At 50.8% G+C, this 26392-nt stretch overlaps 1 protein-coding gene across 1 annotated transcript in view; it reads right to left on the bottom strand.

Moving 5' to 3' along the window:
* Positions 1-26392, bottom strand: part of LOC144609086 (NT-3 growth factor receptor-like) — a 682437-nt gene that overhangs the window by 81885 nt on the left and 574160 nt on the right. Inside the window, exons 12-13 of the mRNA XM_078427465.1 lie at positions 10803-10933; positions 5483-5655 (exon numbers count right to left, since the gene is read on the bottom strand). Coding sequence (XP_078283591.1) covers positions 5483-5655; positions 10803-10933 — 304 coding nt within the window. The remainder of the gene's footprint in view (positions 1-5482; positions 5656-10802; positions 10934-26392) is intronic.

The raw sequence follows: 26392 nt of genomic DNA, 5'->3' as shown, positions 1-26392 counted from the left end.
CACACAAGCACCCTGCTTCTCATTCATCTATAACCTACACCCATATTAATTCTCCCATTAGAGCCCCATACCGAGGTGTAGCAGCAAATAGACCATTCTGAGCAGAGGTACTGGGCTTGTCGGAAAGGCAGTTGTGCAGTTTGTTACACTTGCTAGCTTTGGAAGGGCACCAATGTACATCCTCCATGTTATCAGGTGGTCACAGGTACATGAGTGTGTAACCGAAGATAGAGACAAAATATTGGAGTAACTCAGCGGGTCAGGCAGCATCTCTGGAGAGAAGGAATGGGTGATGTTTCAGGTCGAGACTCTTCTTCAGACTAGAGTCATGGGAGAGGAAAATAAGAGATATAGACGGTGATGTAGAGAGAGATATAGAACAAATGAATGAAAGATATGCAAAAAAATAATAATAATAAAGGAATCAGGCCATTGGTAGCTGTTTGTTAGGTGAGAATGAGAACGTGTGGGGGTGGGGTGGAGAGAGAGGGAGTGCAGGGGTTACTTGAAGTTAGAAAAATCAATATTCATACCTCTGGGTTGTAAGGTGCCCAAGCAAAATATGAGATGTTGTTCCTCCAATTTGCGTTTAGCCTCACTCTGACAATGGAGGAGACCTAGGACAGAAAGGTCAGTGTGGGAATGGGGGGGGGGGGAGTTAAAGTGTTTGGTAAGCGTGAGATCAGGTATGCATTAGGCGTGTGTAATCTCTCAGAGTGGTGGCAAGTACCGTGCTCCTCCTTGTCCCACTCCATCCATGCCGCTGGGAATGTGCGTCACGGGACCCAGCAGTGGATGGCACAGTGGTGCAGCGGTAGAGTTGCTGCCTTACAGCGAATGCAGCGCCGGAGACCTGGGTTCGATCTGTACGGAGTTTGTACGTTCTCCCCGTGACCTGCGTGGGTTTTCTCCGAGATCTTTAGTTTCCTCCCACATTCCAAAGACGTGCAAGTTTGTAGGTTAATTGGCTTAGTAAATGTAAAAATTGTCCCTAGTGGGTGTAGGATAGTGTTGGTGTGCGTGGATCGCTGGTCAGTGCAGACTCGGTGGGCTGAAAGGGCCTGTTTCCGCGCTGTATCTCTAAACTAATCTAAAGGACCCAGGCAGATGGTCAGTTGGCAGCTGTTCATGCAAGGAATGCTTGGCCAGATGCTGAAACTCTCCTGCATTAATATTCATCATTACCACATGAATGACCCTTGCTGTCCGAAACCTGCTGCAATTACCGTACACAGGTAGCAACTTCACCTGCAACTTCTGAAGGGCAATTATTCAACAAGCTCCCTACTTAAACATTTTCTGTCGGATCATTATCGAGGCATTGCAAAGGAAAATGTTACAATCATTGGCAGAGTTGCTGCCTCACAGCACCAGAGACCCGGGCTCGATCCTGACCACAGGTGCTGTCTGTACGGAGTTTGTACATTCTTCCCGTGACCCGTGTGGGTTTTCTTCGAGTTTCAGTTTCCTCCCACACTCCGAAGACGTACAGGCTTGTAGGTTATTTGGCTTCTGTAAAAAATGTAAATTGTCCCTAATGTCTGCAGGACAGTATTAATGTGTGGGGATCGCTGGTCAATGTGGACTCGGTTGGTTGAAGGGCCTGTCTCCATGCTATATGTCTAAACCAAACCAATTTTGGATAATCCAAAATGGCGGCGCTGCCCTAGCAGCTGCGGCTTACCTGTGGTCCGTTTGTCTTTGTGTTTTTCTTGTTTTTCTTGTCTTAATTGTAGATGTGATGTTGTGTTTTTTTGTGGTTGTGTACTATGTGTGTGTGTGGGGGGGAGGGAACTGTAAAATTGTAAATTTGTCCCTTCCGAACGGAGACCCGACCTTTGTGTTCTGGATCGGGTCTCCGTTCCTGCTGCGGCCTACCATCGGCCAAACTCCTGGAGCTGGCGGCCTCCAGGGCTCTGGTTCTCAGAGCCCGCGGACCGGACTCACCATCAGCGGAGCCGGCTGTCTTCGGAGGCTGCGGGAGCGGCTGCGACTCGCCTTCGGCTCGGGCCGCGTGGATGCCGACATCGGGAGCTCCGGAGGCGGCAGCGTGTTCACCCGCCCCGGATTGCGGGGCTTGGGTCGGCCCGCCGTGGACATTTCACCGTCCGGCGCGGCCTGAAATAGGCCGCGGGATTTTTCTCTGCTCGGCGGGGGCTTCAATGTCGGGAGCCACGACCGCCCCGACGTGCCGCAGCAGCGGCAGCGGCAGCGTCTTCGCCCTCCCCGGATCGCGGGGCTTGGGTCGGCCCGCTGCGGACCTTTCACCGTCCGGCGCGGTCTGGAACGTGGCAACTACAACAGCCTGACCGCGGGAGACGACGGCGGGGAAGAGAAAAGACATTCTGGCCTTCCATCACAGTGAGGAGGGGACTGGAGGAGACTCACTGTGATGGATGTTTCTTTTTTTGGGGTTTTGTGTTGGTTGGGGTTGTGTAATTTGATTATTTTATTGCTCTTATTGTTGGACTGTGGGTGACAAATAAAGATATCCTGAATCCTAAACTGAATGAAACACTGAAAACAGACTCCATATTAGTTAAAGACCTTCCACATCCACCCAGTCTGAAGAAGGGTCTCGACCTGAAACGTCACCTATTGCTTCTCTCCAGAGTCACTCCAGTGTTTTGTGTCTATCTTCCACATCCACTGACTACGACCAATTCGAAAACCTGTTTTTTCTTCTAGTTTCTTTTCAGGTTTGATTTTGTTAATGGCAAGAGGGGAGAAGGACACCAAAAGCCCTCGGCTAATCTGGCGAACATCGGCAAAATGAAGAGCTTCCTTTTGAAACAATGGCAGGAAACACCAGGGACTAACGCTGAACTGTCAAACTACATCACATCTCAAAAGTACAGCAATGAGATCTATTGTGCACTGCTGTAAAATGAAAAATGAAATTAAACCCAAGATGGAGCAGCAGACTCCTACAACACTTCCTTGTCGAACAGATGTCAGTGCCCAGACACTGTGCAATTGCAGTCAAACCTCATCAAACCTACAGTAAAGGCATAATAAGTGTTGGGGAAAATGCAATCGATATTTATGCTTGGTGCACCACAAACAAATCTCACATTTAATGCAGACAGAAATTAAATTACCTGGGTCTGCTGCTTTACATTAAAGCTACAACGTTTTAGTCTTCTCCCCTCATCTTTAAAGCAATTTCTACAGTTGTTTACATTAGATGCTGAAAATCAATTCTGCAAGAGACTTGCGCGTGATTCAATCATTGATGCAGTGCAGGAGGAATATTAATTCTCCCGGCCCCATTGAAAACATTGGAATGGGAGTTAAAATGGAAGCACCACTTTTATTATTCATTCTCCACTCTTGCAGATATTTTAACATTTTCTGCAGCTAACTTATATGCAGCTCATGTGCGAAAATGAGGTATTTTCATTTGAATAGGCTAACAACACAGTGGCGCAGCGGTAGAGTTGCTGCCTCACAGCGCCAGAGACCCGGGTTCCATCCTGACTATGGGTGCTGGCTGTATGGAGTTTGTACGTTCTTCCCGTGACCACGTGGGTTTTCCTCAGGTGCTCCAGTTTCCTCCCACACTCCAAAGACGTACAGGCTTGTATGATAATTGACTTTGTAAATTATAAATTGTTCCTAGTGTGTGTAGGATAATGTAAGTGTACGGGGATCGCTGGTCAGCGTAGACTCGATGGGCTGAAGGGCATGTTTCCGCGCTGTATCTCTAAACTAAACTGAACACTGCAGTTCTACTGACCTCATTGGGCCACTGACACAGTTAACGTAGAGGTTCGGGTTAGGGTAATCTAAGGTAATCTAAAGTAGAGGTTCGGGTTAGGGTAATCTAGAGGTTAACAAGCTGTGAGCTTGTATAAAAGCTTTCTTTGTGGGATCATGGTATGATCTGCCAAAGCCAGGCCAGCCTTTGACCAAAGGCTAAACTCTTTTGCAGCCACCAATGTCTGCTGATTGTAATCACGAGCTAACCTGTGACTTGAACCTCAAGATAGACACAAAATGCTGGAGTAACTCAGTGGGACAGGCAGCATCTGGAGAGACGGAAAGGGTGACCTTTCTGGTCGAGACCGAAACATCACCCATTCCTTCTCTCGAGAGATGCTGCCTGTCGCCTGTCCCACTGAGTTACTCCAGCATCTTGCATCTATCTTCGGTGTAAACCAGCACCTGCAGTTCCTTCCTACACTTGAACCACAAGCTGTTTTACTTCTTTACTGACAATATTGTCTGAACAGTGCCCGGATATTGGTAGCAAACTGGCTATAAAATAAACAGGAAAATGACTGGAAACCAATAGAATGGCTGAATGCTAAACTAACTAGCTAGTGACTGGAAATGGACAGAGACTGGACACTGACCACATTATAAATTGACTCAAAACTGATTGTAAACTGGGCAGTGGCTTAAAATAATAAGATCTATAATGAAATCTATAATTTCATCTATAATGAAAAGCATAGTGGATGTGGAAAGGATGTTTCCACTGGTGGGAGAGTCTAGGGCCAGAGGCCTCAGAATTAAAGGCGCTCTTTTAGAAAGGAGGTGAGGAGGAACTTATTTTGTCAGAGGGTAGTTAATCTGTGGAATTCATTGCCACAGAGGGCTGTGGAGGCCAAGTCAGTGGATATTTTTAAAGCAGAGATAGACAAATTCTTGATTAAAACGGTATCAAGGGTTATGGGAAGATGGCAGGAAAATGGGATTAGGAGGCAGATTGAATGGTGGACTAGACTCGATGGGCCGAAGGACCAATCTCTACTCCTATAACTTGTGAATTTGTGAAAACGGTCAATGAAACATTTTAAGGTGGAGATTGCCAGATTCTCGATTAATGCAGGTGTCAGGGATTATGGGGAGAAGGCAGGAGAATGGGGTTGAAAGGGAAAGATAGATTAGCCATTATTGAATGGTGGAGTAGACATGATGGGCCGAATGGTCTAATACTACCCCTACTACTTATGAACTTATGACAATTGGTCACAATCCTTCTGGAACTTGGACCGTGGCTGTACTTTGACCAGAAAGTGATGGAGGTTGCAGCACAGCGCCTGACTTGGGGGAAGTTTGCTTGTGCATGATTAACAGAACCCAGATAGTTCCCCATCTGGCCCACTTCCCCATGCAGTGACACCTCCTCTGGACAATACCCTGCAAGAAGCCATTTCTTCCACTCTATCTGAGGTGCATTGGGCACTCACTCAGTGAAATGAATCATGGATAAACATCTATCCCGCCAGACAAAGCTGCTGAAACACATTTACTTCAACTCAATTATTCCAAAACCAGCATCTGCTGTACATTCTGCAATTAAATTAAAACCTATTATCTAATCTTGAATGCTCACAATTAAAATCTTTGAGAATGTAAGGCAATAAAAAAAATTAAATTAGCAGTTCTGAAAGAAAGCCTCCAGATATCCACTGTTATCTTAAACTTGCAACGTGCCACTGCTGTGGGCCAGACTTATGATTGATGCACCCACCTCAGGAACTTGTTCAAGTCTCCGTTCTTCATGTATTCGAAGACCATGATGAGAGGATCGCCGTCCACACACACTCCATAAAACTTCACGATGTGGTCATGCCGCAGGTTGGTGAGTAGCTCGGCCTCCCGCTGAAAGTCTTTCCGCGCTGACACAGTGGCATCCTTCAGTGTCTGCAAGGAGAGGGGGGCGAGGGTGAGAGGCTGTGTGTGGGAAGGAAACCGATGGAGTAACGCAGCGGGTCACACAGCATCTCTGGAGAGAAGGAATGGGTGATCCTTCTTCACACTGAGAGTCAGGGAAGAGGGAAACAAAAGATATAGACGGTGATATAGAGAGCTATAGAACAAATGGATGAAAGAAATGCAAAAAAGTAACAATGATAAAGGAAACAGGGCATTGTTAGCTAGGGGCTATTGAAAACGAGGTGCAGACAATGAGAATAGACCCAAAAAGCTGGAGTAACTCAACAGGACAGGCAGCATCTCTGGAGAGAAGGAATGGGTGACATTTCGGGTCGAGACCCTTCTTCAGACTAGTTAGGATAAAACGAAATGAGAGATTTAGACGATGATGTAGTGAGATAAAGAACAATGAATCAAAGCAATGAAAATAAGTAATAATGATTAAGGAAACAGGCCATTGTTAGCTGCTTGTTGGGTGAAAACGAGAAGTTGGTGCAACTTGGGTGGGGGAGGGATAGATAGAGAGGGAATGCCGGGGCTACCTGAAGTGAGAGAAATCAATACTCATACCCTGGGCTGTAAGCTGCCCAAGCGAAATATGAAATGCTGTTCCTCCAATTTGCGTTTAGCCTCACTCTGACAATGGAGGAGACCTGGGACAGAAAGGTCAGTGTGGGAATGGGAAGGAGAATTAAAGTGTTTAGCAACTGGGAGATCAGGTAGGTGCAGGCGAACTGAGCGAAGGTGTTCAGCGAAATGATCACCCAGTCTGCGTTTGGTCTCGCCGATGTATGAGTCCACATCTTGAACAATGGATACAGTAGATGAGATTGGAGGAGGTGTATGTGAGCTTCTGCCTAACCTGACAGGACCGTCGGGATCCCTGGACAGTCAAGGGAGGAGGTTTGACAGGTGTTGTATCTTCTGCTGTTGGGTGGGAAGGGACGAGTTAACCAGGGAGTTGTGGAGGGAACGGTCTCTGCAGAAGGCAGAAAGGGGTGGAGATGGAAAAATGTGGCTAGTAGTGGGATCCCGTTGGAGGTGGGGGAAATTTTGGAGGATTATGTGTTGTATGCGTTGGCTGATGGGGTGGAAGGTAAGGACTAGGGGGACTTTGTCTGTTGCGACTAGGGGGAGGGGGAGCAAGGGCGGAGCTGCGGGGTACCGAGGAGACAAGAGTAAGGGCCTCATCTATGATGGGAGAGGGGAACCCCCATTCTCTAAAGATTGATGACATCTCGGATGTCCAGGTATGGAACACCTCATCTTGGGCGCAGATGTGGCATAGACGGAGGAATTGGGAGTAGGGGATAGGGTGGGAGGACGTGTAGTCGAGATAGTTGTGGGAGTCAGTGGGTTTGTAATAGACGTCAGTCAATAGTGTATTTCCTGTGATGGAGACTGTGAGATCAAGAAAGGGGAGGGGGGTGTGAGATCAAGAAAGGGGATGGTCCAAGTAAATTTGAGTGCAAGATGGAAATTGTTTCTGCATGGGTGCAGAAGGTAGCACCGATGCAGTCGTCAATGTGACGGAGATAAAGTTCGGGGACAGGGCCAGTGTACGCCTGGAACAGGGATAGTTCAACGTACCCTACAAAGAGGCAGGCATAGCTGGAGCCCATGCGGGTGCCCATAGCTGGGGCCCATGCAGGTGCCCATAGCTGGGGCCCATGCGGGTGCCCATAGCTGGGGCCCATGCGGGTGCCCATAGCTGGGGCCCATGCGGGTGCCCATAGCTGGGGCCCATGCGGGTGCCCATAGCTGGGGCCCATGCGGGTGCCCATAGCTACGCCCTGGACTTGGAGGAAGTGGGAGGAGTCGAAGGAGCAGTTGTTGAGGGTGAGGACCAGCTCTGCTAGGCGGAGTAGAGTGTTAGTAGAGTGTTAGTAGAGGGTAATTGGATGGTTCTGCGGTCGAGGAAGAGACAAAGGGCTCATCTGTGGGGTCATGGTCCAAGGATAAGTAGGAGGAGGTGTCTGAGAGTTGTCATCTGGCCTCAGCCCGGTAGAGGTCAATGTGCCAGACTACCACAGCATCTCACTTGTCGGTGGGTTTGATTATAATGTCAGGGTTGCTGCAGAGTGAGCAGAGGGCTGTACATTCAGAGAGGGTGAGGTTAGAGAAGGTAAGGGGAGTGGAAAGGTTGAGACGGTTGATGTCTTGCTGGCAGTTAGAAATAGAGGTCTAGAGAGGGTAGAAGGCTGTTCTGGGGAGTCCAAGAGGAGGGGGAGCAGTGGAGATGGGAGACAGGGTCATCACTGGGTGGTGAGGACTCCTTCCCATAGGAAAAGGCACAGACAATGAGACTCAACAAGACGACTTTGAAGCTAGTACGACTTGTGTGGGGGAGGGATGGAGGGAGGTGGGGGGAATGCAAGGGTTACTTGAAGTTAGACAAACCAATATTCAGACTTCTGGGGTATAAGCTGCCCCAGCAAAATATGAAGTGCTGTTCCTCCAATTTGCGTTTGTCCTCACTCTGACAATGAGAGGGTGACAGACATGGAGAGATTGGTGCAAGCATCAATGAGCAAGTCTGAGTCTTTCTGGTTCTCTGATCGGAGGCTAGAGCCGGAGAGAGGGTAGGGAGGAGGGAAGTTGGAGACACAAGGAACTGCTGGACTCATGAGTGAAATACAAAGTGCTGGGGTATCTCAGCGGGTCAGGCAGCATGTGTGGAGAGATTGGGCAGACAATGTTTCGGATTGGGACAATCCCTTCCCTTTGAGCAGCACGGTGGCGCAGTGGTAGAGTTGCTGCCTTACAGTAGCAGAGACGCGGGTTGGATCCTGACTACGGGTGCTGTCTGCACGGAGTTTGCACGTTCACCCCGAGACCAGGTGGGGTTGCTCTGGGTGCTTTGAATTCCTCCCACACTCCGAACATGTACAGGTTTGTACATTTATTAGCTTGGTATAACTGTAAATTGTCCCTAGTGTGTGTACGATAGTGTTAATGTGCAGGGATCGTTGGTTGGCACGGACTCAGTGGGCTGAAGGGCCTGTTTCCGTGCTGTATCTCTCAAAATAAAATACCACTAAGAAGCTGCCTGACCCACTGAGTTACTCTAGCACTTTGTGTATTATTGGAGGGAGGGAAATTACAGGGAGTCAGTGCAGGGAACTTCAGTAGTAGGGGAGTCCAGGCAAACCGTCATTAGTCACTTACTATGCAGACATTTAAATAGAGATCTTGTAAATATTGAGGGTTTTGATGGAAGAGGCAGAGAGATACTTTTCCTAATGGGAGGATTGTCAGTAACCAGAGACGACAGATTTACAACAACGCACAAGGGCCACTAGCATGAGGGACAGGAGTTATTTACAACAACGCACAAGGGCCACTAGCATGAGGGACAGGAGTTATTTACAACAACGCACAAGGGCCACTAGCATGAGGGACAGGAGTTATTTACAACAACGCACAAGGGCCACTAGCATGAGGGACAGGAGTTATTTGTAACCTGAGATATTTTGATACTTTGGAATTCACCACCTGAAATGTCAGTGTAAACAGATGCATTGATAAAAAGGGCAATGAATCACAGGCTACTTGACACCAAAGTGCCCAGGGAGAGAGCAAGGGTGGGGATAACTGTACTTCTTTTTTACAGAGGTGGCAAAGCATGATAGGCCAAATGGCCTCATCCATGTGGGTTATGGTCCAGAATCACCCAGATGGCGACACACTGTCACTTGTAGTTGGACCCATCCATCTCTAACCCACTGCTGGGGTCTCTGCACGGTCCCGGAGAGACAGGAGTTAGCCATCCATAAGCACAGTGACACAGCGCTAGAGTTGCTGCCTTCCAGTGCCAGAGACCCGGGTTCAATCCGCACTACGGGTACCGTCTGTATGGAGTTTGTACTTTCTTCCTTTGACCATGTGGGTTTTCTCCGGGTGATCCGGTTTCCTCCCACACTCCAAAGATGTACAGGTTAGTGGGTTAATTGGCTTTGTAAAGATTGTAAATTGCCCATAAGATGGACACAAAATGCTAAAGACGAACAGGTTCGTAGGATAATTGCCTTTAATAAAATTATAAATTGTTCCTAGTGTACGTAGAATAGTGTTAGTGTGCGGGGATCGCTGGTCGTTGCGGACTCGGTGGGCCGAAGGGCCTGTTTCCACGCTGTATCTTTAAATTAAACCTAACTCTATGTCCATCACATTCATTTTATAAAATTATGAGAGGAATAAATCGGGTAGATGCACAGAATCACTTGCCCAGAGTAGGTGAATCGAGGACTAGAGGACATAGGTTTAAGGTGATTTAATAGGAATCTGAGGGATAATCATTTCACGCAAGGGGTGGTGGGTGTATGGAACAAGAAACAGTTAGACAGGTACATGGATGGGACAGGTTTGGAGGGATATGGACCAAACGCAGGCAGGTGGGACTAGTGTAGCTGGAACATGTTGGTCGGTGTGGGCAAGTTGGGCTGAAGGGCCTGTTACCATACAGTTTTGCGCTATGACTATACTCTATAATTTACCTGATCTCCCGGTGGCTCAGCACTTCAACTCCCCCTCCCATTCCCAATCTGACCTTTCTGTCCTGGGCCTCCTACATTGTCAGAGTGAGGCCCAGCGCAAATTGGAGGAACAGCACCTCATATTTCGTAGTTTACACCCCAGCGGTATGAACATTGACTTCTCTAACTTCAGATAGCCCTTGCTTTCCCTCTCTCTCCATCCTCTCCCCTTCCCAGTTCACCCACAAGTCTTCCTGACTCCGACTACATTCTATCTTTGTCCCACCCCATCCCGACATCAGTCTGAAGAAGGGTCCCGACCCGAAACGTCACCCATTCCTTCTCTCGTGAGATGCTGCCTGTCCCGCTGAGTTACTCCAGTGTCTACCTTCACTCTATGACTCTCTGACTATCACAAGCCAAGGGCAACATTGTGCCGAGACTGTGGGCTGCAGGTGTAGCCAGTTCAGGGTCTGAAGTTAGATCAGTGGACCTGCAATCTTAGATCAAGGAACCGGGGGAAATATGATGATTGACACTGGGGTTATAAACCTGAATCACAGTGCAAAGCCGGTGCTGATGTCAGTTTGCAAGGATTTATAAACATGACAGTAAAGAGGTGGATGTTGGGCTTGGCATCAAAGCACACGACACACTCACCTTCACGGCCACCAGCATGTTGTCCTTGGTTGGGCTCAGATTGTAGCACTCAGCCAGGAAAACCTTCCCAAATGCCCCCTCGCCGAGCTCTCGCTTCAGAACGATATCCCTTCGCTTGATGTGCTGTACGTCTGTGACAATAATCAACACAGTGGCCATGAGGTCCAGTTTTGCGGCAGGGATTACACACACACATGAACAGCACGGTGGCGCAGCGGTAGAGTTGCTGCCTCACAACGCCAGAGACCCGGGTTCAATCCTGACTACGGGTGCTGTCTGTACGGAGTTTGTACGTTCTCCCCGTGACCTGCGTGGTGCTCCAGTTTCCTCCCACTCTCCAAAGACGTACAGGTTTGTAGTTTCACACAAAAAGCTGGATTAACTCAGCTGGTCAGACAGTATCTCTGGCGAAAAGGAATACTGACGTTTCAACTCAAGACCCTTCTTCGTACTGAAGAAAGTCTGAAGAAGGGTCTCGACCAGAAATGTCAGCTATTCCTTTTCTCCAGAGATGCTGTCTGACCAGCTGAATTACTCCAGTTTTTTGTGTCTATCTTCGATCAAAACCAGCATCTGCAGTTCCTTCCTACACAGGTAGGTTAATTGTCCCTAATTCCTATAACTTGTGAACTTGTGAAGTGTGGGCGGTGACTTAATTGGCTACTGTGTGTTGGCCCGAGTCATGATTAATTGATTGATTGAAAGGTACAACATGAGAACAGGCCCTTCGGCCCACCAGGCCCACGCTGACCATAACACCCATTCACACAGGTGGGTGTTAACCCACTTTCACATCCACTCCCTAAAGATTAGGGGTAATTTGCAGAGGGCAATTAACCAACAGACCCTTATGTATTTGGGGTGTTGGCGAATCTGCCGCCTCACAGCACCAGACACCCTGCTCCGACCTTGACCTCAAGCACTGTCTAAGCCGAGTTTCTACGTTCTTGCTGTGTCTGTGTGGGATTTCTCCGGGTTCTCTGGTTTCCTCCCACATTCTAAAGATGTACCAGTTTGTAGGCTAATTGACTTCTGTAAATTGCTCCTAGTGTGCAGGGAGTGGATGTGAAAGTGGGATAATGAAGAACTAGTGTATGGGTGATTGATTGTTGGCGTGGACTCGGTGGGCCGAAGGGCCTGTTTCCACACTATCACTCTAAAATAAAGATCACCACTCAGTCTCCTGTGACCAAGGAATACAATTCAAACCTGCCCAGCCTCTCCCTGCAGCTCCGGCCCTCAGGACCTGCCACATCCTCGTAAACCTCTCTGCCAACCTTCCAGCTTAACACCACCCATCATCTATCAGGGTGGCCAAACCTGAACACGTTACTCTAAATGTGGCCTCACGAACGTCTTGTACAAAAAGCTGTCAGCGCTGCTGGATAAATGACCATTGGGCATCCTTAGTGAGCCCATTCACAAGAGGAGCAGGGTAGTGGTAGGGTTGCCAACTGTCCCCTATTGGCCGGGACATCCCGTATATTGGGCTAAATTCGTTTGTCCTGTAAGGGACTGCTTTGTCCCGTATTAGGCCCGCGGGGTGCTGTAGTCCCGGACACTGTAGACCCGGACACTGTAGGCCCAGACACTATAAGCCTGGGGGCCGCTGTAAGCCCAGACAGTGTAGGCTAACGGAGTGTGTTCGGGGAGCGAGCCCGAGTGTGTTCACCTAACGAAGGTTGCGTAGCAGATCGCCTCCCGGCCCGGGCGGCCACCATTGGTGCAGTGGGAGCACGTGGCCGCTGGTTGGGTAAGCTCACGTGGGGCACGGGGTGGTGACGTCACCTTGTCCCTTATTTGGGAGTGAGAAAGTTGGCAACCATAGTCAGTGGCCTTGCTGGACACCTCCTGTCCAGCCTATGTGTTGGGCCCAAGAAGCACACCTTGTCTGCTGCAACTGACCTCTCACCCTGACCACTCACCCTGGCCCTGGAATGCCCTCTGAGACCAGAGGCGGTTTTGTGATCAGAGCTGAGGGTCAAAGAGTCAAGAGTGTTTGTGTCTGTTCTATGCTCTGTGTAATTGTCGTGTGTACTGACAATGGAACAGTTAAATTAGTTTCATTTATTTTAGTTTAGAAATACAGCACTGAAACAGGCCCTTCGGCCCACCATGCCGACCAGCGGTACAGCACGGTAACAGGCCCTTCGGCCCACCGCGCTGACCAGCGATCCCTGCACACTAACGCTATCCTACACATTCAGGACGATTTGCATGTATACCAAGCCAATTAACCTACAAACCTGTACGTCTTTCAGCTTAAAACCACCCTTCATATATCAGGGTGGCCAAAACTGAATACATTACTCTAAATGTGGCCTCACGAACATCTTGTGCAGCCGGATAAATGACACAAAATGATAGAACCACTGGGGTGAACGTTGTCAGAAATGTCAGAGGTTATGGGGAGAAGGCAGGAGAATGGGGTTAGGAGGGAGAGATAGATCAGCCATGATTGAATGGCGGAGTAGACTTGATGGGCCGAATGGCCTAATTCTGCTCCTATCACTTCTGATCTTATGGTGTTTGGAGTGAACACAATAGTGCAAAGTATCAACGTACATGGAGGACGTTGTACCTGGTCACGGTGTTCCCTCGGCAGTAGATGGAAGTGCAGCAGAGGGGAAGCTAAAGAGAGGACTGTACCTCTCCAGCTTGTCACACACACTGCACTTCAATTAAACAGATGACAAGGACTGCAGGCCGGTGTGCGGCAGTGACCCACACGAGTGTTTACAAGAGTGAACATCAAGTACAGCAGCAGCCGTTTCTTGGACAGTAGGCAACGTGATATATAACGGCAGTGGCCATGGAACATCAATCACAGTCAGCCCGTCAGCAAACGCACCTCAAGAAGGCTCTAGATTTATGAGGAAGATGGACACAAAAAGCTGGAGTAACTGGATTTATGTGGGCAGCCAAAAAGCTAAATGGGATTGACTTGACGCAAACAAGAGTGTATTATGAGCAATGGCCTGGGAATGCTAATATGCTGGCTGTTGCTGTCAGACCATACTTCACGGACACAGCCTTTAAACCAGCAGCCACACGTCTGCATCTGACAGCCAGTGCTGCTCTACTCACCAAGCTGATGCCAGCTCAGGGCCGCTCCCAATAACGGCCTCCCACACTCACCGCTACTTAAATAAACGTACATCCCTGCATTATCATCTCTCCCACAACCAACATTAGACGATTGTGGGCTCCACCTGTCCTTAGTCATCGATGTGTTCTGAACCTCTTCATACCTGGGTGGTGCAGCGGTAGAGTTGCTGCCTCACAGCGCCAGAGAACCAGGTTCCATCCTGACTACGGGTGCTGTCTGTACGGAGTTTGTACGTTCTCCCCGTGACAGCGTGGGTTTTCTCTGAGTGCTCTGGTTTCCTCCCACACTCCAAAGATGTGCAGGTTTGTAGATTAATTTGTTAATTAAGGCTTTGTTTAAATTGTAAATTGTCCCTAGTGTGCAGGATGGTGCGAATGTTCAGGGATTGTTGGTCGGGGCGGACTCAGTGGGCCGAAGGGCCTGCTTCCGCACTGTATCTCTAAACTAAACTAAACTAAACCTCTGGTTGCCCTCTCCTCTGACTCTCAGTCTGAAGAAGGGTCTCAAGCTGAAACATCACCTATTCCTTTTTGCAGAGATGCTGCCTGACCCGCTGAGTTACTCCAGCATTTTGTGCATATCTAAAGTATTCAATGTTTTCGCCGTTGCATATTAGCTCCTTCATAATGCTGTCTCCCTGTTGCCAATTCTGTGCAAGCTGCTGATTTCCACTTTCCAGCGGTCCCTGAACATTCACAATACAGGCAGAGCACAAATAAACAGCATGATTCATCTGTGTTAGGAATCAGCTAGTTAATTTTTAAAATGCAAATTGGATATATAAAATCTGTTGCTGAACAATTTGAGCTCAAAATTTATTGCATCTATTCTTCTGGGAGCACTGGTTTTGTTTCAAAACAACGTGAAGTGCAACACCAGGTAGCGACAAGGAGACTGTCACAGGACACGTGTTGGTGAGGGCACGCACATGCTGGTGAAGGCACGCACATGCTGGTGATGGCACGCACATGCTGGTGGTGGCACGCACTTGCTGGTGAGGGCACGCACATGCTGGTGAGGGCACGCACATGCTGGTGATGGCACGCACATGCTGGTGAGGGCACGCACATGCTGGTGATGGCACGCACATGCTGGTGATGGCACGCACATGCTGGTGATGGCACGCACATGCTGGTGAGGGCACGCACGTGCTGGTGATGGCACGCACGTGCTGGTGATGGCACGCACGTGCTGGTGATGGCACGCACCTGCTGGTGAGGGCACGCACATGCTGGAGATGGCACGCACGTGCTGGTGAGGGCACGCACGTGCTGGTGATGGCACGCACGTGCTGGTGATGGCACGCACGTGCTGGTGAGGGCACGCACGTGTTGGTGAGGGCACGCACGTGTTGGTGAGGGCACGCACGTGCTGGTGAGGGCACGCACGTGCTGGTGAGGGCACGCACGTGCTGGTGATGGCACGCACGTGCTGGTGATGGCACGCACGTGCTGGTGATGGCACGCACTTGCTGGTGATGGCACGCACGTGCTGGTGAGGGCACGCACGTGCTGGTGAGGGCACGCACGTGCTGGTGAGGGCACGCACGTGCTGGTGAGGGCACGCACGTGCTGGTGATGGCACGCACGTGCTGGTGAGGGCACGCACGTGTTGGTGAGGGCACGCACGTGCTGGTGAGGGCACGCACGTGCTGGTGATGGCACGCACGTGCTGGTGATGGCACGCACGTGCTGGTGATGGCACGCACTTGCTGGTGATGGCACGCACGTGCTGGTGAGGGCACGCACGTGCTGGTGAGGGCACGCACGTGCTGGTGAGGGCACGCACGTGCTGGTGAGGGCACGCACGTGCTGGTGAGGGCACGCACTAACATCTACAGGGTTTACATCTGAATCTATAGCACCTGTGAAACCAGCTGCACCCTAATGTAGGTGCTTCAGCACAGAATGATTCTTGCCCAGGAACCTTCGTGAGGAATAATCAGTGAAAGCCCTGAACCAGCCCAGCCTAATCCTTTGCTCCATCACGACTTAACTCATTCTTCTGTTCAGTTCAGTTCAGTTTAGTTATAGTCACGTGTACCGAGAGACAGTGAAAAGCTTTTGTTGCGTGCTAACCAGTCAGCGGAGAGACAATGCATGATTACAATCGAACCATTTACAGTGTATAAATACAAAATGCTGTAGGTGTAGGGATGTAAGAGTGTGGCGCGATTGTATTGTATGTTTGTAGATCTGCTCCTGTGGCTAGCACACAAATAGTCGCCTGGTTTGGGCCCCAACTTGGTAGCACGACATCATCCATGCCCCAACTCATTCCATCCCCTGCCTTAGCCATCCTCCATAGAAACATAGACAATACGTGCAGGAAGAGGCCATTCGGCCCTTTGAGCCAGCACCGCCATTCATTGTGATCATGGCTGATCATCCACAATCAGTAACCTGTGCCTGCCTTCTCCACATATCCCTTGATTCCACTAGCCCCTAGAGCTCTATCTAACTCTCTCTTAAATCCATCCAGTGATTTGGCTTCCACAGCCCTTTGTGGCAGAGAATTCCACAAATTCACAACTCTCTGGGTGAAAAAGTTGCTTCTCACCTCAGATTTAAATAGCCTCCCCTTTATTCTGAGACTGTGGCCCCTGGTTCTGGACTCCCCCAACATTGGAAACATTTTTCCTGCATCTAGCTTGTCCAGTCCTTTTATAATTTTATATGTTTCTATAAGATCCCCTCTCATCCTTCTAAACTCCTGTGAATAGCTGGACAATAGCTTTCCCAGGCATTGTTCCACCCTTATCCTCCATTGAGAATACCCTCAGCATTAACCCTGCCCCCTGCTGGTGTTCTACTGTGTGTGCAGCCGTAGAGTTGCTGCCTTACAGCGCCAGAGACCCGGGTTCCATCCTGGCCACAGGATGTGGAGTTTGCACGTTCTCCCCATGACCACGTGGGTTTACTCCGGGTACTCCAGTTCCCTCCCACACTCCAAAGACATGCGGGTCTGTAGGTCAACTTGCATTGGTAATTGTAAATTATCCTTAGTTTGTAGGATTGTGCTGGTGTACGTGGTGATCACTGGTCGGCATGGACTTGGTGGGCCGAAGGGCCTGTTTCCATACTGTAAAGTCTTAAAGAAGAGTGCCCACCATGAATACCGGACTTCCTGTGCTGTGCTATTCTATGTTTTATGTTCCAATACTGCATGAGCATCAGCTTGGATTTGGGGAATAGTGATCTGTCCGCTGCATTTGGAGAATAGTCACCAGTCCATGGCTGCTTCACCTCCTACATCTCTGGTTCCTTTTCCTCAGCTCCGCCTCAGGCTGATGGGCACTAGTTCCTGCTCCGTTGTTCAGGAGTGGGGGATGTTTATGTGAGAGTACTCTCGGGCTGGGCGGGCCACCAAACTGCAGCTGTGAAAGGTGCTGGAGTTTAATGGTGCTTTATTGCCACATGTACCAAGGTACAGTCAGATTCTTTGTCCATGCCTACAATTCACAAAGTACACAAAGACTTGCCAAGTATCTGGCGCTGACAAGTTACAAAGTACCCATTGGAGTTGCAATGGTCCCTCTTGGTTCTCGGCACCCCCACCTCCCCACTCCTCCCTTGTTCTCAGTGAGTCACAGACCCTTCCACAGATCGGGTAGAAAGTCCATGACCAGGTCAATGTGAAGAAGTGCCTCTTTCCACCATTTACCCTGGCAGTTCATGTGCGTTCGGCACTAGGGCTCAATGTTCCTTGTGTCAGCCTAAACGCTCCTTCTCCACTGGAACTGGGCAAGACCCAGCGATCTCCAGCACAGTGGGGGCTTTACACTGTGGTGTGAGCAGAGCAGCACAGTGGTGCAGCTGGTAGTGCTGCTGCATCACAGCGCCAGAGACCCGGGTACAATCCTGACCTTGTGCACTGTCTGTGTGGAGTTTGCGTGTTCTCCCTGTGACTGTGGAGGTTTCCTCTGGGTGCTTCAGTTTCCTCCACATCCCAAGGACACATGGGTTTGTTGGTTCATTGGCCTCTGTCAATTGTAGTGTGCAGGGAGTGGATGAGAAAGTGGGATAACATAGAACTAGTGTGAATGGATGATCGATGGTCGGCGTGAACTCGATGGGCCGAAGGGCCTGTTTCCATGCTGAACCTCTAGAACTACAACTTCCTTGAAACTTTTCCTCTGTTCACCTGATGATCTCTTCCCTTAACAGATCTCGGAAGATGGTTTTGGGAGTTAGTGTTTTCAGTTTAGTTTAGATTAGAGATACAGCGTGGAAACAAGCCCTTCAGCCCACCGAGTCCATGCCAACCAGAAATCCCCATACACCAGCACTATCCTGAGCACTAGGGACAATTTACAAAATTTGTTGGAAGGAACTGCAGATGCTGGGTGCACCAAAGATAATCACAAAATGCTGGAGTAACTCAGTAGGACAGGCAGCATCTCTGGAGAGTAGGAATGGGTGACGTTTCGGGTCGAGACCCTACTTCAGACGAGATAGAGTGGTAGAAAGGGCATGTGGTATGCTGCCTTCATCAATTGGAGTACCAGAGTGTGTTGGTGATATTGCAGCTTTATTGGACTTTGGATTGGTTGCATTTGGAGTATTGCGTGCAGTCCTGTTGGAAGTATGTGGGAGCTTTGGAGAAAATGCCAAAGGGAATTTCAAAAAGGATGCTTGGATTAGAGGAAAGTAATGTAGGTTGGATAAACTTGGACTGTTTTCTCTGAAGTTTTGGAGGTTGAGGGTAAATTTGATAGAAGATTATAAAATTTGAGATGCATAGACAGGATGGATAGTCAGAAACCTTTCCCTTTAAACTAAGGACAATGTTTAAAGAAGATGTGCAGGGTAAGTTTTTTTATAAAGAGTATGGTGGGGGCCTGGACACAATGCCAGGACTGGTGGTGGAGGCAGAAATTATAGTGGCATTGAAGAGGCCTTCAGATAGGCACATTTATATGCAAGGAATGGAAGGATATGGATCATGTGCAGACAGAGGAGGTTAGTTTAACCTGGCGTAGTCACTGTGGGCCAAAGAGCCAGTTCCTTTGCTGTGCTGTTCTATGGAGACAGAAGGGGCTGTAGACACTGGAATCTTGAGCAAAACACAAAGTACTAGTGGGACTAAGCGGGTCAGGTAGCATCTATGGAGGGAATGAACAGGTGGCGTTCCAGGTCAGAACCCTTCTTCAGGTCTTCGTATTTTGCTGCACTGCTCTATTTCAGTTGAGTTTAGTTCAGTTCTAGAAATACAGCGAGGAAACAGGCCCCTCGGCCCACCGAGTCTGCACCAACCAGCGATCCCCGCAGATTGAACACACTGGGGACAATTTTACATTTATGCCAAGCCAATTAACCCACAAACCAAACCTGCACGTCTTTGGACTGTGGGAGGAAACCAAAGTTCTCGGAGAAAACTCACGCAGGTCATGGGGAGAACGTGCAAACTCCGTACAGACAGCACCCGTAGTCAGGATGGAACCCGGGTCCCTGGCGCTGTGAGGCAGCAACTCTACCGCTGCACCACTGTGCTGCCATGTTGGCATGTTTGACTCCTTGAAAGAATACATCCATATTCTCCTGCAAGTGTCCCTGCGATATGTCCTATTCTGCATCCTCTTAAAGCAGTGCTTATTTATGCCGTAATCTGCTCCCTATAAGCACAAATCCCCAACAATAGCGCTCTTAAATACTGACAGACAAATCATGTAAAAATGCCACTTGCCATATAAAGCTGTTGGATTAATTAGAGCCTTTCATCTGACAGAGTGCCATGGATGAACACAACGTGACAGTAATGCCAACGACAAATAATCTAATTAAATACAAAACAAAATGTTATCTTCCCCCATATATCAAAGGACAATTGTGATGTAAAAGAGTACACCCCCAACTTTTCAGATCAGGACACCCACGTACTCTGAACACAATCTAGAGCCACATCCTCTATGCAAAGCATGGTTATTCATCAACGTGTCACTTTGCTGCCAAGGTCTCCATTGCTGAAGCACATTCTGCCCAACGTATCATATTACACATGAGGGATAATAGCGACAGCTACTGGACATGGACCATCGAACAGTCCAGCACGAGGACAGGCCCTTCAGCTCCACCATGCCTGCACTGAACATAATGCCAAGACTACAGATAGACACAAAGTGCTGCAGTAACTCAGCGGGTCAGGCAGCATTTCTGGAGAAAAGGAATGGGTGATATCATATCATATCATATCATATATATACAGCCGGAAACAGGCCTTTTCGGCCCTCCAAGTCCGTGCCGCCCCAGTGATCCCCGTACATTAACACTATCCTACACCCACTAGGGACAATTTAAAAAAATTTTTTTTAACATTTTACCCAGCCAATTAACCTACATACCTGTACGTCTTTGGAGTTTTGATGTTTTGGGATGAAGTCTGAAGAAGGGTCTAGACCCAAAACGTCACCTATTCCTTTTCTCCAGAGATGCTGCCTGACCTGGTGGATTACTCCAGCACTTTGGTGTAAACCAGCATCTGCAGTTCCTTGCTACACATCGAAAATAGGTGAAGGAGTAGGCCATTCGGCCCTTTGAGCCAGCATACGTGATCATACGTGGCATGACCATACGTGGCAGTGCCTTGATCATACGTGGCAGTGCCATGATCATACTTGGCAGTGCCATGATCATACATGGCAGTGCTGTGATCATACGTGGCAGTGCCACGATCATACGTGGCAGTGCCACGATCATACATGGCAATGTGCTCCAGGCACCCACCACTTACAATACGATGCGATATAATTCGATAAAACTTTATTCACCCCTGGATGGGAGATTGTTCTGCGGACAGTCACACACACAAGGTACACGAGAACGTGAAATTAAAAGTGAAAACAAAAAGAACAAGACAAGTGACTGTTGGCTGGCTGCCGTGTGCACAGCGCCTTCCCCGGAACAAACGAACAAACAAACAAACGCAGGCTTATCCCCTGGGCAGAGGTCTCTAAACTAGAGTGCTCTCCCCCACCACATCGGGACCCCCTCTGTTCACAGTGGTCTCCCCACGCCGGCTCCCCATTGGCTTCACCTCCCCTATCACAGTCATCGCCGTTGATCCCAGGTTGATCGCGAGGTCCCACCGCCACCGAGGCACCCGCTGCTGCCAAGGCCCCCAATCCCACCGGGGCTCCTGTTGCCACCGAGGCTCCCGCTGCGGCCAAGGCTCACGTTACCACCGAGGCCCCACCACAGCCGGGGCTTGCGTTACCATCGAGGCCCCACCACCGCCGGGGCTCGTGTTGTTGTCGAGGCTCACGCTGCCGTTGCCAAGGCTCCCATCGTCGCCTCCGCTGAGGCGCCGTCAGCCCATGCAGGCTTCACCACCCGGCTTTCCCGCACTCCTCTGGGAGGCCTGTGGGGCTAGTCGGACCCCCAGCCCAGCAGACAGGACCCCCAGCAGACAGGACCCCCAGCAGACAGGACCCCTAGCAGACAGGACCCCTAGCAGACAGGAACCCCAACAGACAGGACCCCCAGCCCAGCAGACAGGACCCCCAGCCCAGCAGACGGGACCCCCAGCAGACGGGACCCCCAGCAGACGGGACCCCCAGCAGACGGGACCCCCAGCAGACGGGACCCCCAGCAGACGGGACCCCCAGCAGACGGGGCCCCCAGCAGACGGGACCCCCAGCAGACGGGACCCCCAGCAGACGGGACCCCCAGCAGACAGGACCCCCCCCCCCAGCAGACAGGACCCCCAGCAGACAGGACCCCCAGCAGACAGGACTCCCAGCAGACAGGACCCCCAGCAGACAGGACCCCCAGCAGACAGGACCCCCAGCAGACAGGACCCCCAGCAGACAGGACCCCCAGCAGACAGGACCCCCAGCGGACAGGACCCCCAGCGGACAGGACCCCCAGCGGACAGGACCCCCAGCGGACAGGACCCCCAGCGGACAGGACCCTCAGCGGACAGGACCCCCAGCGGACAGGACCCCCAGCGGACAGGACCCTCAGCGGACAGGACCCCCAGCAGACAGGACCCCCAGCAGACAGGACCCCCAACAGACAGGACCCCCAGCAGACAGGACCCCCAGCAGACAGGACCTCAGCAGACAGGACCCTCAGCAGACAGGACCCCCCCCAGCAGACAGGACCCCCAGCAGACAGGATTTTCAAGATAACAGGCTTGTCATTTATAACAGATGTATGTAAAAACTCTTGCTTGCAGAGTGTCTGGACATTTGTACCCCAGAGAGATGAAGACATTGAAACATACAGAATAGTGAACGGCTTGGATAGAGTGGATGTGGAGTGGATGTTTCCACTAGTGGGAGAGTCTAGGACCAGTGTTCATGGCCTCAGATTTTATGGACGTTCTTTTAGGAAGGAGATGAGGAGAAATTTCTTTAGTCAGAGGGTGGTAAATCTGTGGAATTCTTTGCCACAGACGGCAGTGAAGGCCGGCAGTGGATATTTTTAAGGCAGAGATAGATAGATTCATGATTAGTACAGGTGTCAGAGGTTATGGGGAGAAGGCAGGAGAATGGGGTTAGGAGGGAGAGATAGATCAGCCATGATTTAATGGCGGAGTAGACCTGATGGGCCGAATGGCCTAATTCTACTCCTATCACTTATGACCTTACGAAGAGTATCGATCATATGAAGTGTTTCACCTGGAGGTAGGTAAATGTTTGAAGGATTGAGGGATTGTAGGCAATGAGGATCTGACACAGGAGGAACTGAGGCCTGGGGTAGATCAGCCATGAGCATACTAAAGAGTCGGGCAGACCTGAGAGGTCAGTGCCTACTATTACCTTGAGTCTGAAGAAGAGTCTCGACCCAAAACATCACCCATTCTTTCTATCCAGAGATGCTGCCTGCCCGCTGGGTTACCCCCTACTATTGTGTGGGGTAACCCCCTACTATTGTGTGGGGTAACCCCCTACTATTGTGTGGGGTAACCCCCTACTATTGTGTGGGGTAACCCCCTACTATTGTGTGGGGTAACCCCCTACTATTGTGTGGGGTAACCCCCTACTATTGTGTGGGGTAACCCCCTACTATTGTGTGGGGTAACCCCTTACTATTGTGTGGGGTAACCCTTTGTGTCCATCCTACTATTACCTTGTTGTAATCTCGTGCTTTTGATTCACTGAGACATTTTTACCCTCTTGTTTCTGTGTTTGTGGGAGTGGGCTTAAATCCCACTCTACGTACCTCTACACACAGACTGGTTTGCATTTCTCTCCAGTGCCAAGGAACTGCTGTATTGTAGGAGATGTCACGTTTTAGATGAAGCATTAAATTCGCTCTCTGCTCCATTTGCCAGCTTGGTGTAAATGATCCACGTCACCAATCTCCAGTATGTCCTGCCCACTATTTTCCCTCAGCCAAACTCACCAACATAATCGGTAAGAATGTTTTGGGAGCTAGCTCTGCCTGGGTTGCCATGTTCTCTGGATGACAACAATGACTACAATTCCAAATTCACTTTATTGATTTAAAAAATATCTTGAAAGTTGCTATATAAATTTAAGGTCTTAAATGCCGCGATCATACGTGGCAGTGCCATGATCATACGTGGCAGTGCCGTGATCATACGTGGCAGTGCCGTAATCATACATGGCAGTGCCGTGATCATACAAACAAACAAACGCAGGCTTATCCCCTGGGCAGAGGACTCTAAACTAGAGTGCTCTCCCCCGCCACATCGGGACCCCCTCTGTTCACAGTGGTCCCCCCACGCCGGCTCCCCATTGGCTTCACCTCCCCTATCACAGTCATCGCCGTTGATCCCAGGTTGATCGCGAGGTCCCACCGCCACCGAGGCACCCGCTGCTGCCAAGGCACCCAATCCCACCGGGGCTCCTGTTGCCACCGAGGCTCCCGCTGCGGCCAAGGCTCACGTTACCACCGAGGCCCCACCACAGCCGGGGCTTGCGTTACCATCGAGGCCCCACCACCGCTGGGGCTCGTGTTGTTGTCGAGGCTCACGCTGCCGTTGCCAAGGCTCCCATCGTCGTCTCCGCTGAGGCGCCGTCAGCCCATGCAGGCTTCACCACCCGGCTTTCCCGCACTCCTCTGGGAGGTCTGTGGGGCTAGTCGGGTCTACTAGGGCGTGTTCCCGTCGGCGCCGCGGTTTTTCTGCGGGTGGAGACGCGCGACTCCCCGGACACTCCCACCGCGCGCGGCCCACTGGGACACTCCCACCACGCCCAGCTCCCCGGACACTCCCACCACGCCCAGCTCCCCGGACACTCCCACTGCGCGTGGCCCACCAGGACACTCCCACCGCGCCCAGCTCCCCGGACACTCCCACCGCGCGCCAAGCTCCCCGGACACTCCCACCGCGCGCCAAGCTCCTCGGACACTCCCAACGCGCGCCAAGCTCCCCGGACACTCCCACCACGCCCAGCTCCCCGGACACTCCCAACGCGCGCCAAGCTCCCCGGACACTCCCACCGCGCGCCAAGCTCCCCGGACACTCCCACCACGCCCAGCTCCCCGGACACTCCCAACGCGCGCCAAGCTCCCCGGACACTCCCACCACGCCCAGCTCCCCGGACACTCCCACCGCGCCCGGCCCACTGGGACACTCCCACCACGCCCAGCTCCCCGGACACTCCCACCACGCCCAGCTCCCCGGACACTCCCACCGCGCCCGGCCCACCATGACACTCCCACCGCGCCCAGCTCCCCGGCCACTCCCACCGCGCGTGGCCCACCCGGACACTCCCATCGCGCCCAGCTCCCCGGACACTCCCACCGCGCCAAGCTCCCCGGACACTCCCACCGCGCGCGGCCCACCACGACACTCCCACCGCGCCCGGCCCACCACAACTCTCCCACCACGCCCGGCCCACCACGACACTCCCACCGCGCCCGGCCCACCACAACTCTCCCACCGCGCCCAGCCCACCACAACTCTCCCACCGCGCCCAGCCCACCACAACTCTCCCACCGCGCCCGGCCCACCACGACACTCCCACCGCGCCCAGCTTCCCGGGCCACTCCCACCGTGCACCCGGCTCAATGGACACTCCCACCGCGCGCCTGGTAGGTTGACCAGTGTGTCATGGAGGGGGTGAGCTGTATTGTCCAGGATGCTCTGCAGTTTGAGGAGCATCCTGCCCTCCAAGACCACCTCCCATGAATCCAACTCCACCCCTGGACGGAGCCAGCCTTCCTGATGAGCTTGTTAATTCTGCTGGCATCCTTGGCCTGCGCCCTGCTGCCCCGGCAACGTAGAAGACGGCTCTCGCCACCACCGATTGGTCGCACATCTGCAGCATCTTACTGCAGACTTTAAATCACTCTCAGGCGCCAAGCTGGGACTTTCATAGACGCTGTTTTAACATCAATCCCCTGATTTCTGTATAATTGTCAGTAACGTGCTCAGGATGACAGAGAATTCTCTTGTTAAACCTTTCCTTGGTTTATGAACACAAGATGCTACTCGCTTGGAGAATATCACAGCTTCAACTAATAAACGAATAATGGAGAAAAAATGGGAAAATGCAACAACAGAATGTGTCTCACTTCCAGCTCCACAAAACTAAAATTATAAATGTTTACACTCACAGTTAAGACTATGAGGCAGCAAATCATTACATGTGGTCCACGCCATAATGGACTCATCGAGCTCTACACTATGGAAACAGGCCCTTCATCCACCTGGTTTATACCGGCCATCAAGCACCAACTGACACTGATCCTATACCAACCCCATGCTCTCCTACCCCACAGTCCCACCAGCTCTGCAGTCATGGTCAGCTGGCCACCAAACTGCAGGGGGAAATAACTACGAACAGAACAAGCACAACTTCGGAAAGTAGAAGGAAACTGAAGAAGCTTGTAAACTGAAGAAGATGTTGCTGTTCTGAGATGAAGATTGGGGCTGGATATTACCGGCACACAAACAACAGCAGCTTCCATTTATAAATGTGGAGGGAGGAACTGCAGATGCTGGTTTACACTGAAGATAGACCTAGAATGCTGGAGTAACTCAGCGGGTCAGGTAGCAACTCTCCCTCCCATTCCCACACTCACCTTTCTGTCCAGGGCCTCCTCTATTGTCAGAGTGAGGCCAAAAGCAAATTGGAGGAACAGCACCTCATATTTCGCTTGGGCAGCTTACAGCCCAGTGGTATGAACATTAATTTCCCTAGCTTCAATTACCCCTGCATCCGGTTTCTCTCCGTCCCTCTCCCATCCTAGTTACTGCACTAGTTTCACTGGTGTCCTGGTGAGTTTCATTATCTGCATAACACATTTTCACCTAGCCCACAGCTCACAATGGACTGCTCCTTGATCATTGTTACTTCTTTGCATATCTTTCATTTCTTTATTCTATATCATCATCTATATCTCTCATTTCCCTTTCCCTTGACCATCAGTCCGAAGAAGGGTCTCAACCCGAAACGGCCCCCCTTCACCTGAAATGCTGCCTGTCCCGTTGAGTTACTCCAGCATTTTGTGTTCTAAATGGGAGCTCTAATGCTTCAGGGATGGACAACATGCTGGAGTAACTCAGC

Source organism: Rhinoraja longicauda, chromosome 33 (assembly GCF_053455715.1).
Source record: "Rhinoraja longicauda isolate Sanriku21f chromosome 33, sRhiLon1.1, whole genome shotgun sequence".
NCBI classification, from domain to species: domain Eukaryota; kingdom Metazoa; phylum Chordata; class Chondrichthyes; order Rajiformes; family Arhynchobatidae; genus Rhinoraja; species Rhinoraja longicauda.
The sequence above is the reverse complement of the archived record's forward strand: the minus strand, read 5'-3'. Positions and strand labels throughout refer to the sequence as shown.